Source organism: Anabrus simplex, chromosome 1 (assembly GCF_040414725.1).
Source record: "Anabrus simplex isolate iqAnaSimp1 chromosome 1, ASM4041472v1, whole genome shotgun sequence".
Taxonomy (NCBI): Eukaryota; Metazoa; Arthropoda; class Insecta; order Orthoptera; family Tettigoniidae; genus Anabrus; species Anabrus simplex.
The window spans coordinates 1377001953-1377022163 of record NC_090265.1 but is presented as its reverse complement, the minus strand read 5'-3'; the positions used below and the strand labels follow the sequence as shown (position 1 = coordinate 1377022163).

The 20211-nt window shown below is 41.0% G+C and overlaps 1 protein-coding gene across 5 annotated transcripts in view; it reads left to right on the top strand.

Moving 5' to 3' along the window:
* The window catches only part of LOC136858362 (peripheral plasma membrane protein CASK), a 429548-nt gene that overhangs the window by 115609 nt on the left and 293728 nt on the right, over positions 1 to 20211 (top strand). For all 5 annotated transcript variants that reach the window (XM_068229006.1, XM_068229001.1, XM_068229003.1 and 2 more), the window contains exon 2: positions 4725 to 4916. In XM_068229006.1, coding sequence (XP_068085107.1) covers positions 4725 to 4916 — 192 coding nt within the window. The remainder of the gene's footprint in view (positions 1 to 4724; positions 4917 to 20211) is intronic.

The window sequence follows — 20211 nt, the reverse complement described above, 5'->3', positions numbered from 1 at the left end:
GTTAGATGTTCAACAATAGAGATTATATCTGACTCCGGTTGCATTATTCCCAGTCTATAGCCACAAACCATTAATGTTTCAAATGATGTTAAGTCATGTTTCGGAGAATATACGTATCCGTTCGAATAATAATAATAATAATAATAATAATAATAATAATAATAATAATAATAATAATAATAATAATAATAATAATAATAATAATAATAATAATAATCCCGCCCAAGGGAGATAAGGAATATTTCTAAGCTTTCTCCCTGTGTTCTTCTCTCCACAAATTACACCTTGTTCCGGTTCTATATGGCGATTTCGTAGAAGTCGAAGTTGATTTTCTTTTTAAATATTTCTACCTCTGCACATCTTCTGATATTCGAGGTGCTATGTCCACTAGGTGGTTAATCTTCTTTACTGGAATTGGCCTCATATAGCCCTTTATCATGTTCATCTTTGTTAACCTACTTAGCGTATAGTTAGAACTTCGCCACATTGCTGACAAGCATTTTTCCGAGGAAATAGTGAAATGTGAAGTATTTTTCATCAGGTAAATACCACAGTCTACATTTGGTATTTATTACTGGTAAGTAACCTTCTTCACCCCGAAGTCTGTACAAAGGAAGTTAAAATATGCTACGATTCAAGAAAAATGCTGACATTTACTGTATACTAAAAACAATTGGTACCGAGCTCAATAGCTGCAGTCGCGTAAGTGCGGCCAGTGTCCAGTACTCGGGAGATAGTGGGTTCGAACCCCACTGTCGGCAGCCCTGAAAATGGTTTTCCGTGGTTTCCCATTTTCACACTACGCGCGTGCTGAGGCTGTATATTAATTAAAACAACGGCCTCTTACTTCCCTGTCCCATCGTCGCCGAGAAATCTGTGTTATTAAAACTCCAGCCAAGAAGATAATATGGAGGTTAATGCACGAAACATTTTTGGCATTTAGGAGGCTGATGCCGACACTACGAAGTTCTCCAATGGAGGAAATATAGTATAATTTTACTGCTATTCAAGTTAACTACAATTTGCATGGTAGGTACAGCATTAAGTGGAATTTTTGTCGTTAGCAAGAGCCGAACTCTTGTCAATTTAGTCGTTCATTAACAGTTTTGTTTCTAATTCAGCATATGGAATTTAATGCCGGGATTGTTCGAGGACGTGCTCGGCTCGCCTGGTGCAGGCCTTTCTATTTGACTCCCATGGGCGACCTGCGCGTCCGGGCGTGAGATGATGATGGTGATGAGGTAGGGATAGTGTGAAACCCGGTGTCTGCAGATAGCCTACCCCTGTCGAATAACAAGGGATCCGCTCAAAGTTTATCGTGTCCATCCGACGGACGAATCAGTATCAACAGCGTCATTTGCCCTCACTCCATATGAACACTACGGAAAGGTTTCGAATTGAATTCAAGCTTTTGGCATAAAATCTAGTGGTTAGAAATTGTATAAGACCACCTCTCCTATCCTGCCGGCCAACATTCTGATGAACATGTTCCACCAGTGGAACTCGTGCTGTCCCCAGAATTAAATGCACAGATTCACTGTCGTTAGGCAACGTACATAAGATAGGTCAAGTCAAGGAACCATGGTCATAATCGTTAAGGCGCGAAATATATATGATCTGACACCGTGGTTAGCCGGTTCGAATCCCGTTGTTCGAAAACATTTTCACCATCAGATTGTTGGCCGGCAGGGTAGAAAAAGTGGTGGTATACAATTTCTAATCACTAGATTAGATTAAATCCCAAAACTCTCCGTAGTGCTCATATGGAGTCAGGGCATATGGAGTTGTTGATGGTGATTCGTCTATTCTTCTATCATACCACGTCATTAACTCCTCTGATGAGGTTGACGTCAGGAAGGGCATCCGCTCGTAAAACTCACTACACGAAGATTCATGACACTTCGTATCCGATTCCGTAGAGAAACGGGACCAGGGATGGACATACATTTAGAGCAGGGGTTTCCGACTTGTAAGGATTAGAGGGCCACATGGGAAACCTGAGGCATGATCGTGAGCCGCACTTTAATAATAGGCCGATTTTCATTAAATTTCGCAAATAGAACAGAGATACCAGTATGAAATAATATGCATAGTTCAATTGAAATGAAGATTTTATAATTATAATTGCTTAAAACACTATTTTTACAATTGCCTAAAAGAGTTAAGTTAAAAATAAACGCTATTATACCCAGGGCAGTCGTTAGTTCATTTGAATTAATATTTTTGACAAATGACAAAAAGGAAGACATACCTAGAAACTAACTGAATTTAATAATGCAGTCCAAAAAAACTTAAAGGACTGTTTATTGGAAATAATATGAAAGGAACAATGATATAGTTGTAAGAGCCTAAAATCCCAACAACGTACTTCCAGGGAATCTGCCACCTGGGCGACTGCCCTAAATGCAGATCAGTATTGATTGATTGACAGGAGTACTTCCCTGAAAATTCCTTCGAGTGCGCAGCACTGTTTACCAGCCAGTATTACCAAGGAGAGAAGAACGAAGAATTGTAACCGCTTCTTACACCAATGGCAATTAAAGTATTTCATTGCAAGCTACGTTGCATAAAATGTCCACAGTGAGAATGACATGAAGTTCAAGAATTGGTATGGTTATCATAGCCATTTTTATAATGGGCAGAACTAGCACTAGCATTTGTGAGAGCTCATATTCCGCCAAAGTTTGCATTTTAATTGATTAAATCAAAAATAATCTATTCAGACCAAGTGAATACTTTAAAATAGAAAATAATATTAAAGAATGAATTGTTTCTGACTTGGCCTATAAAGGGTACACGAATTAATACATTTTTGAACGAGCTATAAAATATTTGTTGTATTGTAAATTTTCTTCACATTTCTTAAAATGGTTTCTTACAAAACCCTCGCGGGCCACAAAATATGGCTTCGCGGGCCGCTATTTGGAAACTCCTGATTTAGAGGAAACAGAGTACATAAGGCAGATTATAATAATAAACTTGACATAGTAATGCATATATCAGTAAACGGTGCCATTTTAAGTCCATGGCATAGGAAGCAATTTCCGTTCAGTCCATGTTATCCAGAAGTTAGTGTTTGCGTGTATGTGTGTGATGCTCAGACAGATATACTCCACGTAAAGATCTGAAATGTTTGTCACGCATGGCTGTGTCAAAGAGCAATTCTTGCTCCAAGAAATGAAGCTGACTGCGTCATCAACGTGCAAAATTTACAAGAATTACCCGGTATTCTACAAATTTACAAGTCTATCGACACGACATATAATACAGTCAACTACACAATAGAGCTTTTGAACAACTTGGAGTCACTTAGAGTACCCTCGAACATCTTGGGATGGAGGAGTATGGCACCGATTCTTCTTCTCAGGAATATGAATCCTCCTTCCCTCTGCAACGGAACACGACTCTCAGTCAAGAAACTGATGCCGAATATTATTGAGGCCACCATTATAAATGCACATTTTTTCAAGTTGCTTTACGTCGCACCGACACAGATAGGTCTTATGGCGACGATGGGACAGGAAAGGGCTAGGAGTGGGAGAGAAGCGGCCGTGACCTTAATTAAGGTACAGCCTCATCATTTGCTTTGTGTGAAAATGGGAAACCACGGAAAACCATCTTCAGGGCTGCCGACAGTGGGGTTCGAACCCTCTATCTCCCGAATACTGGATACTGGCCGCACTTAAGCGACTGCAGCTATCGATCTCGGTCCATCATAAATGGACATGGCGTGGGCGAAGTAGGTTATAATAGTATTCATTCCTCGGATTCAAATCATCCCTTCGGATATACCGGTACCGTTTCAGTTTAGGTGTCTGCAATTCACCGTTTGTTTGAGTTTTGCTATATGCATCAGCAAAACACAAAGACAGTCGCTTCAATTGTAGGACTCCACTTTCGGAAACGGTGCTTCTTCCATTGTCAACTGTACGTGGGTTGTTCAAGTGTTGGAAAAGCAAACACACTCTACATTTAGATCCAAATGTAAGGTCACTTAATATACTTTATCCGTAAGCTCTATAATAATATATATATAATATGGTCTTTTATATTATTTTAATATTATTTGTGCCATTTCGCCAACTAGGTATCTTAAGCATTAGAAGTAACAATTTTATAATACAAAGAAAATGTATTTCATGCAATTTTTGTGAAACCTATGTGTGTTAATAAATGTATTTTTTATTTTGCTTTTAAATAAACATCTAGCGGTTGAATTAATAAAATAGGGAGAAGCCGTGACCATGACCGTAATCACAAAAGCTGTTTACGTTATTATTATTATTATTATTATTATTATTATTATTATTATTATTATTATTATTTTCATGTAAAGCTTATACGGCGATAATTCTGTTGGACTGTAATGTGTTGGCATGGACTCCACTCGAGTCGCTGACCAGGTTCAAGTGAACTGTGATTTGTCCAGGTTAACAAAGTTCTTTACTTAATTAGCTTAGAAAGTCCTGTCTTCATGACTAAAGGCATTTTAGTCCTACTAATTTTAAAATGTCGTTTCCCTTTGAGGTAAACAACATATACGTTTCAGTACGAAACGAAAATTATGAAGTCACGTTATCAGGTATCATATTTGTACTCATTATTTTCTTCTATAACATACGCAGTTTCTAGCCATGTTATCTTCTGTGCTTGACATAGTTGTACATTCTTCATGGATATTCTGACTTTTATATACTCATGGCATGTTTTGATACGTGTTTCAGGCCTTGCTCCAGGCGCACGATGTTGTGGCGCACGAGATCTACGGGGAGGACGCTGTCCGGGTCACGCCACCGCCCCTGATGCCTTACCTCAACGGCGGCGACGACCTCGAGGGTCCCAATGGTGACGTCGAGATGGAGAACGTGACGCGCGTCCGCCTCGTGCAGTTCCAGAAGAATACTGACGAGCCTATGGTAAGTGCTTGAAGTCTAAATGAAGTCACTCCTCAGATGATATCATGTGAGGCATGCATTTACTATCTGAAGATTATCGCATCCGGGAGATAGTGGGTTCGAATCCCACTGTCGGCATCCCTGAAGATGGTTTTCCGTGGTTTCCCCATTTTCACACCAGGCAAATGATGAGGCTGTACCTTAATTAAGGCCACGGCCGCTTTCTTCCCATTCCTAGCCCTTTCCCGTCCCATCGTCGCCATAACACCTATCTGTGTCCGTGCGACGTAAAGCAATATATATACTTTTTAAATGCCGACTCTTTCGGGGACATATGTATCAATATTGGTGTAAGCTGACCACATGCAATGCCAGTAACTTTCGTGACTCTTGGTCGGCCTACCCGAGTCAACCTTTACTTCCAGTTTCTCTTCATATTTTCTACCCGACCTCCCAAGAACAGATCTTGTGCTCTTCTGACCCCGATGTCTAAAGAATATTTATGCGATATCTAATGCAAATTTATTTTTCCCGCTTCTCAAGGCACTTCCCTTTAAAAAAAAAAAGGATATCTTCACTCTTGGAAAGTTCAGAACGTTTAAGTGGGAATCCTCCGAATTAAAACTTCTGAATAGATCCAGAGTGGTATTCGAAGTCACTTCTATTCTCATTGTCAGTAAGTTGTCCTCACGATGACCAGTCCATCCTGTTCCATGTTCTACAATTCTAAATAGGATGAAATCCTCCATAACAGAATCAAGAATCGAATCCGAACCAATGGGATGGTGGTGACTACCCCAATGAAATGTATGATATTGTACATACTTGGGCAGAATATAATCGAGCCTGGCACCATTGTGGCATGCTAACCTGGGTTGGTTCAGTTTCTATTCATGGTTCGGCAACAAATTTAACCAGTTATCGGAAGTGGAGAACCTCCGTGGCTCAGACGGCAGCACGTCGACCTCTCGCCGCTGGATACTGTGGTTCAAATCCCAGTCACTCCATGTGAGATTTGTGCTGGACAAAGCGGAGGCGGAACAGGTTTTTCTCCGGGAACTCCGGTTTTCCCTGTCATCTTCCATTCCAGCAACACTCTCCATTATCATTTCATAGCATCTATCAGTCATTAATAATCACCTTGGGAGTGGCGACCCCATTGTAATTTCTTTCTTTCTTAATCTGTTTATCGTCAAGGGTTGGCTTTTCCCTCGGACTTAGCGAGGGATCCCACCTCTACCGCCTCAAGGGCAGTGTCCTGGAGCTTCAGACATCGGGTCGGGGGATATAACTGGGGAGAATGACCAGTACCTCGCCCAGGCGGCCTCACCTGCTATGCTGAACAGGGGCCTTGGTGGGGGATGGGAAGATTGGAAGGGATAGACAAGGAAGAGGGAAGGAAGCGGCCGTGTCCTTAAGTTAGGTACCATCCCGGCATTTACCTGGAGGAGAAGTGGGAAACCACGGAAAACCACTTCCAGGATGGCTGAGGTGGGAATCGAACCCACCTCTACTCAGTTGACCTCCCGAGGCTGAGTGGACCCCGTTCCAGCCCTCGTACCACTTTTCAAATTTCGTGGCAGAGCCGGGAATCGAACCCGGACCTCCGGGGGTGGCAGCTAATCACACTAACCACTACACCACAGAGGCGGACTGACCCCATTGTAATAATAGCCTATATATGGTTCATTCATTACATCCCTGACCCGGTCAAAGACTGGAAAACAGGTTGTAGGTTTTCATTTTCATCGGAAGTGGCTGGCTTCTTGGCTGAATGGTCAGCGTCGAGATCCTCGGATCAGGAGACCCGGGTTTATAATCTCATCTGGTTAATTCCTCGGACTCGGGGAATGAGTGTAGTGTTTGTCCCAACATTCTTCTCTTCATAGACACACAACACAACACAACACAACACCACTACCAATCACCACAGAAACACGCAACAGTGAATACATCTCTCCACGTAGGTTTAGCATGAGGAAGGGCATCCAGACACAAAACTGGATAAATCTGTATCAAATGCCGATCTCAAGAAATTGGGAAAGAGGCTAGAAAGAATTCTTAACATACAGGTCCCATTGCCAGCCCCAGACTAATCACGAACTCATTTTCGCCAGTAAACATCAGCGACACGAATTATAAAACAGCCTTTACAAACATTCATGAAACACCGTGTCTGATGCTCCTGAAGGGAGGTAACTCAGTGGTGACTATGCAACGTAATTTAACCGATATGGCTTATCAGTAAAGCACAAATAAATACAATTCCGCACTCGTTGGAGAGACATCACTTTCGTTCTGTATATAGGGTTAGATAAACACAGCCCTCCAGTGAATGTTGATAAGTTCCGTGCTTTTGCCCGCATTAAACGTATCACTTATTCGGGCCCTCCGTGACTACCTGTTTAGTAACTTTGCTATTTTTTAACTATCACGAAGATTCCTGTTTACCGACTTGTGCACCTGTGAGCTATCTATCGGTGTGCTTGTAAACTATGGTATATGTAAGTTGGCCTGTTCCTGTGTTTCAGAATAATTAATTTAATTTCGTGTGGCTATTTCTAGCCGAGTGCAGCCCTTGTAAGGCAGACCCTCCGACGAAGGTGGGCGGCATCTGCCATGTGTAGATAACTGCGTGTTATTGTGGTGGAGGATAGTGTTATGTGTGGTGTGTGAGTTGCAGGGATGTTGGGGACAGCACAAACACCCAGTCCCCGGGCCATTGGAATTAACCTATGAAGATTAAAATCCCCGACCCGGCCGGGAATCGAACCCGGGACCCTCTGAACCGAAGGCCAGTACGCTGACCGTTCAGCCAACGAGTCGGACTTTCAGAATAATAAAACAGAGCGACTGACTTACCCTTGTGTTTCTCTGTACCACTAGATTTTTGCCATGTATAAGTGAAGTTAGCCGGCCCCGTGGTGTAGGGGTAGCGTGTCTGCCTCTTACCTGGAGGCCCAGGGTTTGATTCCCGGCCAGGTCAGGGATTTTCACTTGGACCTGAGGGCTGGTTCGAGGTCCACTCAGCCTACGTGATTAGAATTGAAGAGCTATCTGACGGTGAGATAGCGGCCCCGGTCTAGAGAGCCAAGAATAACGGCCGAGAGGATTCGTCGTGCTGACCACACGGCACCTCGTAATCTGCAGGCCTTCGGGCTGAGGAGCGGTCGCTTAGTAGGCCAAGGCAAAAAAATAAGTGAAGTTATGAATGTGGTATCTAGAAATGAATTTGGGGAAATGTTAAGGGAGTCGAGAATAAGGCATATTATAACTGTCCGAGATCCTCGAAAGAAAGTCTTTATTCAGTAAGAGGTGCTTACTAGTCGAATTCAAAAAGTAGATAGAGCATGTGCTTACGTATCGTACTCGTTAAGCTACAGAAACATTCTCTTTTGATGAATACATCATGAATATTCTGCTTAAAATAGCTCCTATAAACTAGGTATCGAGAGGTGTATTTGGTTTCAAAACAGTAGAATGTTGGGAATAGCCAACCGTTAAACTATTCTCTCATCGCGGCTGCGAGTTCACTGGTCCGGAAAGTTGCATGCGTCTATCGTGAAGCTGTATTCAGCTTTTTCCCGGTTCATAAACGATTGTGAATGCAAGCTAGCATTTAGAATTTAATCCTGTTGGATGTCAGCAACACGAACTGTGCGTGGAATGATTAGAATCGTCAAATGCCATAGTTCTGTCTTTGTATATTACTTCAGAGAACAGCTTTTCATTAGCTACAAGGTAAGAGCTCAGACTATTAATCCTGTGGGAGACAGCGTTAATTAACCGTGAACTCCTATTCAGACGGATATTCCCACTTTTGACCACTGAAGAAAAATCGTTTTCGTGCTGGCCAGACATCGAGATGATTGGCTCTGACTTCTTGAAGAGTACAACAATTTCAGTTCAAAATTATTTGAAATAGAAGTTTCCAATATTTTCTCAGGATGAAAGCGAATAAACATTAACTCATTATTCATACAATATATAAACAGTTGGAACACTAACAAGATGTTCCCTTGTTACCAGAATTAATTCATTGGAACAATGTAGTTAGATTTTGATTAATATTCGCAATCAGAAACATGAATTTACATTTAAATATATGAATTTTTCAGGGAATAATGCGGGAAATGTGTACGCTATTTACATATTAAAACAAGAATTTCGTCAGTTTCTTTTCCCTGCTCTGCCTTCTTTTTTGAAAGAAAAAGTCGAATGACGATGTGTTCGGAGTCATGGCCGCAGGTTTTGATGTAGAATACATGTCCATATAAGGTATCTAGTCAGAATGGGTTTGAAATTCTGCCGTTGACAATGTATTTCTTATTGTTGTTGGAGTCATCAGTCCATAGACTGGTTTTATGCAGCTCTCCATGCCACCCTATCCTGTGCTAACCTTTTCATTTCTACGTAACTATTGCATCCTACATCTGCTCTAATCTGCTTGTCATATTCATATCTTGGTCTACCCCTACCGTTCTTACCCCCTACACTTCCTTCAAAAACCAACTGAACAAGTCCTGGGTGTCTTAAGATGTGTCCTATCATTCTATCTCTTCTTCTCGTCAAATTTAGCCAAATCGATCTCCTCTCACCAATTCGATTCAGTATCTCTTCATTCGTGATTCGATCTATCCATCTCGCCTTCAGCATTCTTCTGTAACACCACATTTCAAAAGCTTCTATTCTCTTTCTTTCTGAGCCAGTTATCGTCCATGTTTCACTTCCATACAATGCCACGCTCCACACGAAAGTCTTCAAAAACATCTTTCTAATTCCGATATCAATGTTTGAAGTGAGCAAATTTCTTTTCTTAAGAAAGCTCTTCCTTGCTTGTGCTAGTCTGCATTTTATGTCCTCCTTACTTCTGCCATCGTTAGTTATTTTACTACCCAAGTAACAATATTCATCTACTTCCTTTAAGACTTCATTTCCTAATCTAATATTTCCTGCATCACCTGCCTTCGTTCGACTGCACTCCATTACTTTTGTTTTGGACTTATTTATTTTCATCTTGTACTCCTTACCCAAGACTTCATCCATACCATTCAGCAACTTCTCGAGATCTTCTGCAGTCTCAGATAAAATAACAATATCATCGGCAAATCTCAAGGTTTTGATTTCCTCTCCTTGGACTGTGATTCCCTTTCCAAATTTCTCTTTGATTTCCCTTACTGCCTGTTCTATGTAAACATTGAAAAGGAGAGGGGACAAACTGCAGCCTTGCCTCACTCCTTTCTGGATTGCTGCTTCCTTTTCAAAGCCCTCGATTCTTATCACTGCAGACTGATTTTTATACAGATTGTAGATAATTCTTCGTTCTCGGTATCTGATCCCAATCACCTTTAGAATCTTAAATAGCTTGGTCCAATCAACATTATCGAATGCCTTTTCTAGATCTACAAATGCCATGTACGTGGGCTTGTCCTTCTTGATTCGATCCTCTAAGATCAGACGTAAAGTCAGGATAGCTTCACGTGTTCCTACATTTCTTCTGAAGCCAAATTGATCTTCTTCCAACTCAGCTTCAACTTGTTTTTCCATTCTTCTGTAAATAATACGTGTTAAAATTTTGCAGGCATGAGATACTAAACTAATGGTGCGGTAGTTTTCACACCTGTCAGCACCGGCTTTCTTGGGAATAGGTATAACAACATTCTGCTGAAAATCGGATGGGACTTCTCCTGTCTCATACATCTTGCACACTAAATGAAATAACCTTGCCATGCTGGTTTCTCCTAAGGCGGTCAGTAATTCAGAGGGAATGTCATCAATTCCAGGTGCCTTGTTCCTATTGAGGTCACTCACAGCTCTGTCAAACTCTGACCTCAAAATTGGGTCTCCATCAGCATCAACAGCCTCTTCATGTTCCAGAACCAAATTATCTACATCTTTACCTTGATACAACTGTTGGATATGCTCCTGCCATCTTTCTGCTTTGTCTTCTTTCCCTAGAAGTGGTTTTCCATCTGAGCTCTTAATATTCATACACCTAGATTTCCTTTCTCCAAAGGTTTCCTTGATTTTCCTGTATGCAGCATCTACCTTTCCCAGGACCATACAGCCTTCGACATCCTTGCATTTCTCCTTCAGCCATTCTTCCTTAGCTGCCTTGCACTTTCTATCCACTTTATTCTTTAATCGCCTGTATTCTTTTCTGCCCTCTTCATTTCTAGCATTCTTGTATTTTCGTCGTTCATCAATCAGGTCTAGTATCTCCTGAGTTATCCACTGATTCTTAGTTGATCTTTTCTTCCTTCCTAACATTTCTTCAGCAGCCCTACTGACTTCATTCTTCATGACTCTCCACTCTTCCTCTATAGTGTTTCCTTCAGCCTTTTCATTTAGTCCTTGTGCAACATGTTCCTTGAAACAATTCCTCACATTCTTTTCTTTCAACTTGTCTAGATCCCATCTTTTTGCATTCTTTCCTTTCTTCAATTTCTTCAACTTCAGATGGCATTTCATGACCAACAAGTTGTGGTCAGAGTCCACGTCTGCTCCTGGGAAAGTTTTGCAATCCAACACCTGGTTTCTGAATCTCTGCCTAATCATAATGAAGTCTATTTGATACCTTCCAGTGTCTCCAGGTCTCGTCCACGTATACAGCTGTCGTTTGTGGTGTTTGAACCAAGTATTGGCAAGGACTAAATTATGATCAGTGCAGAATTCAACCAGACGACTTCCTCTTTCGTTCCTTCGTCCCAATCCAAATTCTCCTACTGTACTACCTTCTCTTCCTTGGCCTACCACTGCATTCCAGTCTCCCATCACAATTAGATTCTCGTCACCTTTTACATATTGTATTAAATCTTCTATCTCCTCATATATTCTTTCGATTTCTTCATCATCCGCTGAACTAGTAGGCATATAGACCTGCACTATTGTGGTGGGCATTGGTTTGGTGTCTATCTTGACGACAATAATTCTTTCACTATGCTGGTCATAGTAGCTTACCCGCTGCCCTATTTTCTTATTCATTATTAAACCAACTCCTGCATTTCCTCTGTTTGATTTTGTGTTGATAATTCGGTAGTCGCCTGACCAAAAATCTTGTTCTTCCTATACTTCTTATACTAAACAAATTTACACACCTCGAGACAAAGTCGATGTACACCGGGTTTGTGATAAGAGAAGTATCAAAAATACGCAGTGGTAGCAGTTCGGCGTCAATATTATGAGCGGAAATTAAATCTAATCTGTACCAGCGAGAGTCGTAGGTTCTTTGATGGGCAGATAATCTGTTTTGAAATACGATTTTGTGGGCCGATGACCTTGGATGTTAGGCCCCTTCAAACAACAAGCATCAGCGTCATCATCATCAACGAAATACGTTTTCATGAAGCTTACAGCGTATAACTTCAGTTTGGCATAGATATTGAAATCTCCACTTGTGCACTTGTGTGATCAACTAAATGTTTTCACTGATATTCTTTGTAGGCTCGGAGTATGCCATCATGCCTTTGTTGGCGAGACGTAGTGTTTACAGTGCCCTGTCTTCTAGTGTGGGCTAAAATAAATGTGTTACTTTCTTTAAATGCTATAAATCTCTGACCGCGGTGAATAAGTTGATAAGTCACATTAGCAAAAATGAGATAACTACACCAATGTATTCTCCTATATATCCTCCACAGGTAAGCACTGACACTTGTCCTTGTCGCATACAAAGAATGTGTATAAGCACATATCTGCATTTTGAGATATCTGATTATGTGTTTAACCAGATAAGTTCATTTTTATTAATCAGTTTATTCACCGGGGACAGAGAAATGGCATGGAAATGTTGATCATTGGGTTGGGTGATGCATGCATTTCAGTAGGCTTGGCAGTTAGATATGAAATAACTTCTGGCTCAGTAAGGAAATCAACGGAAAACTACTACACTCCTTTCCCTAGTACGCCTTTTCAGTGATGCTGCGGGGGGCGCCAGCAACGCGGGACTTGCTTCACGACGCTCAGCTGCCATAACTTTGAGACGCTTCCGTTGAGTTTTTGAAGCTCAGCGTTGATGATTTTAGGCTTTTTAAAATTTTGACAAGCCGCTCTATTGTCTCAAATGCGTTTTCCATAATTCTGAAGCCATCTATTGTCTATATGTTGCGGATTCTTGCCAAATAAAGATATTTTTTGCAATTTTTCACATCGCAGCTTTTCAGCTGTTCACTATTTGATTACTTTTTCCGTGTATTTGTAGACGTGCTATCATGCCGGAGTCCAGAGCTACTTTAATTATCAGCCGCGTGGTACAGTGAGTTTAGTACCTCAAGATGGCGGGGCTGTTGCAGCACTCGGTGACATTACATCGAGGTCGGACTGTTAATGCTAGATACATTGGTCCCTTCCCCTTTACAACTATTGAACACTATCGTCGCTGGAGTTATCTAGAAATTATTTCGATTTTAAAGCCTCCATGTTTTTTTGTAACGCTCACAGGCCCAAGTACAGTTCCTTAACTACGGAAGATCACGCCTAACATCCTGAAAAGTCTTTCTGGTCAACAAACATAACGGCGTGTTACCATAATGTTTTCATTCCGTACCCTGAAGGGGCACGGCGGGCTTCTTGAAGGGTGACGCCCTCTCTCAGGCAAGGAAATGTGTTGTAGTGATTTGAGGTGCGCAGAAAGTGAGAGGAGAGCGGTGGTGGCCTATGAAGGGAACTGTACCGGCATTTATTTTTGTGAGGAAAATGGAAAACCACGGAAACCATTCTCAGGACAGCCGACGGTGGGACCAACCCACCACTTCCCGAATGCAGAGCTGTAAGGCCTCGGCTTAGCCGACGCTGCAGGTACTCTGCTCCGTGGTATTGATTTCATGGTTTTGTTCGGTATGCAAGTGGAATGTGGGTATGATCACTTACTGACTTCCCATATCTTATGTTCACCACTACTGTCGGATTTTTTATTATGGACACTCGAGTTTAGGCTTTAATTAAAAACGAACGAATAGGCCTATTGCAATGCGAATTATACCAATATTTTGCTTGTTTAATTCTACATTAGCGTATATAAGACACATTGTTTTCGACGTTCATTAAATATTTTTTATTTGTGGTTGTAATAAATATTGCCCGGGTTTTTGGCTTCTTCTCTAGGAAGCGCTCACTTAGGAATATATACAAGGAAAACTACTTGTCTGATGGTAATGAAATTTTTATATGTTATAACCACATGTATTTGTAGTGTAATAATCAAGTTACAATTTTGTTTAACCATCCCGAAAAAAGTTCTTATCATTTTTCTAAAGCAACTCTTTCTCAGCCCAGGATAAACGTACAACAGAAAAGTTGGGCTTGTTTTGAAACACTCAGTCATGGTTATTAGAAACTACAACAACTGTAACCGTACAGTTTGGTACCGAATTTATGAAGAGTAATATTGAAAGGAGGTTTTGTGTACGCCGAACCGTGCGATTAACAGCAGGCCGGGTGGTGAAAACGGGCGCAGTGTTGCCGCGTTCAGTAGTTATCACGCGCGCAACGAACACAGTACACTCGCCCCGGGCAGTTGTGGAACGGAATGCCCATGACCTTGGTTTATCCGCAAGCTATTTTCAGTTGTCCTACGTTCTGCATGTTGGCCACGTCACTTCAAGATGCCTCCAAGACCGCCGTTATCAGAGGGTGAACTTGCAATGATTTTGAGTGCTATTTGTTTCTTTCAATGTGAGGGGGGAAAAGTAGGGGACAAGAGGTTCCCTGTGTACAAGAAGGTGGCAGATTGTCTTGGATTATCGCTGTCGTCAGTGAAGAGAGTAGGAGCCGCTTCAAAGGAGAATGATGGAAATACGTTATCCAGGTCAAGAAAGAAGCAGTGTGTGAGACCGGGGCGTCCGAAAATCCATCTAGATGATTTTACTTTGGGCACAATACGAAGAAATATGCACGATTTTTATATGAATAAGATATTTCCCACAATTAAAAGCCTCCGCATGAAACTGTTAGAAAATATGCCGGATTTTCCCGATATGTCAATTTCTACGCCTTTGAAAGTAGTTCGAAGCTTGGGATTCCGATTCAAAAAACTAAACAGGAAACCAGTGCTAATGGAATCTGTGACAGTTGCTGCATCCCGACATACCTACCTTAGACGAATTAGAGACTTCAGAGCACGGCTAAACTTTGACAACTATAATCTGTACAGAGGGTACATTCAGCAAATTTATGGATGGCGTGGAGGGTTCAAAACACCGTCTGGAGCTGGGAAACGCATCATAATTGTACACATCGGAAGTGAAGAAGGATTTCTTGACGGTGCAGAACTTTGTTTTATTGGCAAGAAAGGCAGTGGTGATTACCACAATGAGATGAACTCGACTCATTATGAAAATGGTTCACAAAAGTCCTGAGTTTATTGCCTCAAAAGTCGGCTGTTGTTATAGATCAAGCTCCATATCATACGATGGTCGATCCTTCATCTAAAAACCCGAACATGTCATGGCTGAAACCTGAAATTATATCCTGGATAACATCAAAGAATATTTCACTACCACCTGGAGTTGACGGTTATAACAAATTAACGAAATCAGAGCTGATTGTCCTTGCCAGGCCTTATTTTCAAACACCGGTAAAGAAGCTGGAACAACTGACTAAACGACTTCGACCAGATGTACAGCTTGTTTGGTTACCAGTGGCCCATTGCGAGCTTAATCCAATCGAGCTCATTTGGGCTTACGTAAAAGGGAAAATAGCAAAAACAAATATGGCTAACACATTAGAAAACGGTAGAGGTATGGAAGCAATTAACGCTTTATGCCGAGAAGCCTTACGTACCGTCACCCCTGAACTCTGGAAACAATGCATTAAACACGCTAAGAAGATTGAAGACCACTACTGGGAAAAAGATGGACTGTCTGAAAATGTCCCTTATTTCGAGCCAGTCATAACAACATGAATGACAGCAGCACCGATTCATCGGAACACAGTGATTTTTCAGACGAAGAAAATTGATAGAATTAAATATTTTAAATATATGTAAATAATAATGCAAATAACTCTTGTAAAAATTGTACAGCGTGATATTCCTAAATAAGTCAACCATTTTTAAACCTGCCTTTGAAGGTCCAAAGCCCTTATGAGAAAAGGTGATGGGAAGTGGAATTTATAAGAGGAAATAAAATTAAAGGTTGAAAGTAAACGAAAAGCTGTGTTCGTTGCGCGCGTGATTACTACTGAACGCGGCAACACTGCGCCCGATTTCCCCACCCGGCCTGCTGTTAATCACACGGTTCGGCGTACACAAAACCTCCTTTCAATATTACTCTTCATAAATTCGGTACCAAACTGTACGGTTACAGTTGTTGTAGTTTCTAATAACCATGACTGAGTGCTTCAAAACAAGCCCATGTTTGCTGTTGTACGTTTATCCTGGGCTGAGAAAGAGTTGCTTTAGAAAAATGATAAGAACTTTTTTCGGGGTGGTTGAAAAAAATTGCAACTGGAGTATTACACTACAAATACATGTGGTTATAACATATAAAAATTTCATTACCATCAGACAAGTAGTTTTCCTTGTATATATTCCTAAGTGAGCGCTTCCTAGAGAAGAAGCCAAAAACCCGGGCAATATTTATTATAACCACAAATAAAAAATATTTAATGAACGTCGAAAACAATGTGTCTTATATACGCTAATGTAGAATTAAACAAGCAAAATATTGGTATAACTCGCATTGCAATAGGCCTATTGGTTCGTTTGTAATTAAAGCCAAAACTCGAGTGTCCATAATAAAAAATCCGACAGTAGCTGCGTAGCTCAGTAGCTTAGGCACTGTCCTCTTTATTCGTGATTCTGGAATCAAATCCCTGTGCAGTTTCATTTAGCCTTTCGAACATAGGTCCTAATGAATACTACCAGATCACATCCGTAGATCTAAAATAACGCAGTTTTTCGCTGTCATTTACTTCGCACACAACTGTATAAGTTTAATGACCAAATATTTTCTAAGCTGTTAAGATAGGGGCAAAAGATCTTCATAAGTCGACGCCCCGAACAAGTAGCATTTTTTTAAAAAAGCTGTTAAGATGAAAGAACAAAATGTAACCTGTAATTTGCGAGATGTTTACTGAGTGAATATGTATCCGTAGGAGTGACAGAGGATGTCATTCGCGTTGCCTGGGTACAAAAGCTCTGATCAATTATTGCACTACCGGTAGGCTGATTGTGAGAGCGAATTATCCTGTTAATGGGAATCCTTTTTTGAAAAGTGTTGAATATTCATTACATTGTTTGTCCAGTTGCCTCCATTCGTCTACACCGCAAGAGTTTGACAAGATGAATACAGTACATGATATGTAAGCTGAGGAGATTTCCTAAAATGCCTCGTTTATTCCTGTAATTGGTAAACATGCAGAGTAAAGTTAAGAATTTGCTTTAGGTCAAATTATAACAAATAAAAGGCATTTGTTAGTGTCTGTAAATACCTGATTTGAACATTAGCGCCTCTTTTTGTGATAAATGCCTATTTAAGTGCCTAAAACGGTATTCTTTAATTGTTTTATTTTACTTCACTTATTGTTTCGATATATCTCTTTTGTCGGCAGAGAGCGTAGACCGATATCGTCGTGTGAGGTTGAGAGAACATTCTCCCGATTTAGAAATATCCTGACTGAAACGAGCGATAAATTTACATCAGAAAACCTTATAAAATACAAAGTAGTCAACTGTAATGAAGCTGGAGAGTAAGTTGTTTCAGTAGTTTCAGTACAGTTTTATTCCATCTTTACAAAGTTGAGATTAATAGCAAACTGGACCTTCCAAATATTGTGAAAAGCCCTATTTAACATTGTTCAAGGGATAAATTAAATTAAATTGTTAGGTCGTAAAGTACCGAGCTCGATAGCTGCAGTCGCTTAAATGCGGCCAGTAACCAGTATTCGGGAGATAGTAGGTTCGAATCCCACTTTCGGCAGCCCTGAAGATAGTTTTCCGTGGTTTCCCATTTTCACACCAGGCAAATGCTGGGGCTGTACCTTAATTAAGGCCACGGCCGCTTCCTTCCCATTCCCAGTCCTTCCCTGTCCCATCGTCGCCATAAGACGTATCTGTGTCGATGCGACGTAAAGCAACTAGCAAAAAAAAAAAATAAAAAAAAAAATAAATAAATAAATAAATCCTAAATGAACGAAATAACCATCTCCGTTAGACCGTAAAGAACTATGACGATGAAGGTAGAATATACATATTGTAACGATGTTAGCTTCCACCACCCATAACCTCAGCACTAAGTGCAACAAGGTGATTATTTCTATAACCGCCCACCCTTGCCTCCAGGAATTAAGCTGATAGTCACCTCTGTTGTAGGTTGAGAAAACCCTCAAAGCCATGTGCTTCTTCAGAAGTGCAAGTTTCTAAATTTCTCGACTTTCTGATGGGGAATCAAACTGACGTCATTACATGTGGACTGAGCTCTTGTTTCCGCTTCGGCTAGATAGCCCATAATCTTAAGAGCCTCGTAATTAGTTATGGGAGTATACATAAATTCTAAACTGTGAATCAGTGCCAGCGTGAGCGTGAAGTAATGCCTACAAGGCTCCAGGTGAGTCTGGAATTGCTTCCACATATTTGTGCTAGACTCCTGGCTATCATCTTTCCTACTTCACCGTATATCAACTCTTGTTCTCTGCTTATTGGGTTTACCAGACTAACTGACTTTCATTTTCACGCCCTTTACACCACTTCCCTATCTTTACCCAATACATTCTTTGGGATATTGGATCTCTTCCTCTGTCTTCTTCTTCGGCCTGAGGACGTTCACTCTTCGACATGGACCTCCTCCAGTCTTTTCCGTGTCATTCTTTCCTGGACAGTCTGCATCCAATTTCCTCAGGCGCACTTTCCCTTATAGCATCGTGCGAACGGAGTTGGGTGGGGGGGGGGGGGGCGTCCTACACTCGTCGAGTATGCTCTGGGACACCAGCATAGGAGTCAATATTGGTCTACTTCTCTGAGTTTCTGACCATATACCCGCCCCACCTCCGTTTCAGCATTGTCTTCCGCTTTATAATGTCTGTCTTTCTACTTCTGCTTATCACAATTTCGTTTCGGATCGATGATCGACAAGGTATCATCGGGTAACATCGGGATACAAATGAAGTCACAAGCGCCTTAATGACTTCCCACAGAATGGACTTCGGCAGTTCATTGCCTGGTGTAATTCACGTTTCATGAATTTTGTTACTGTTCTTTGAGTTCAGGTATATCAAACATCTGTCAAAATGGATAAAAACTTCAGAACCTTCAGGAAGCATCTGCAAGTGCACTCTCAGCCGCCTAATACAGAACTTGGCGGTGCTCTTGAGGACGGAGAAGAATTTCCCTCTATAGAAGGAAATCCAGCTACATAATGACGCATTAAGGCTCTTCTATTTGTCTTCCTATCTAGCCATAAAAGCCTACATCTCGCATTTACATGCTCTCATGTCCCCATCTGCTGCTTCAAGAGAAGTGCCTGCTTTCAACAAAGTTGAAGCGTTATTTAAAATCTCGATGTTAAAAGATACTTGCAAAATTATAATGGAAGATAGTATAAGATCAAAGGGATTCCAATGACAAAAAAAAAAAAAAAAATCAATAAGAACCTATATGGACTTGACATTTTGATGTTGGCACTTCATCGTGGGATTCTCGGTTCAGGTCCCTGTGTGTGCATGTAACATGTATGCACGACAAAACAAAGGGGGGAGAGGTTTTTCCTGTAAGATCGACTTCTTCTGTCTCATTCATATTGGTACTTTTCCATAATCATTGTTCACTGCTCCCAGGGTGCAACTTAGCTGTATCTCTGATTTTACGGCATCACCATCAGCTGACGCGGTTTTCACACTGCCATACTGCATCCGCCCCTACCCTAATAAGGCACCGGCATTGGATCTACAGGGTCGCACATGGGTCAAAAGTACATTAAAATAGGCGCTTATCTAACATTATCTTAAAGGCGTACAGGGTAGGATGACGGGCATACTTAACTACAATGAGAACGCATTCGGATTAAATTTTAGCTAACAAGACCGGTTTATTTAACCTTGATGGTGATGAGAATGACACATTAAGATACACTTGTGACTACTCTAACCACTACTCTTATAATTTCATATCTTCCACACAATATAAATAACATTTGTTTGAGCGCCAGTTGCTTTTTTTAAGAAAAACAACAAAATTCGGTAGAACATACCTCTTATATCAATTATCTCAAGGCGTGAGGTGATAAACTCACATATCTGGCAATATACAGGGATATGGATCAGGAAAATATTAAATTATTGTTGCATTTCCACAATTGAGGATTGTACATGGAACTGGAATCACTTA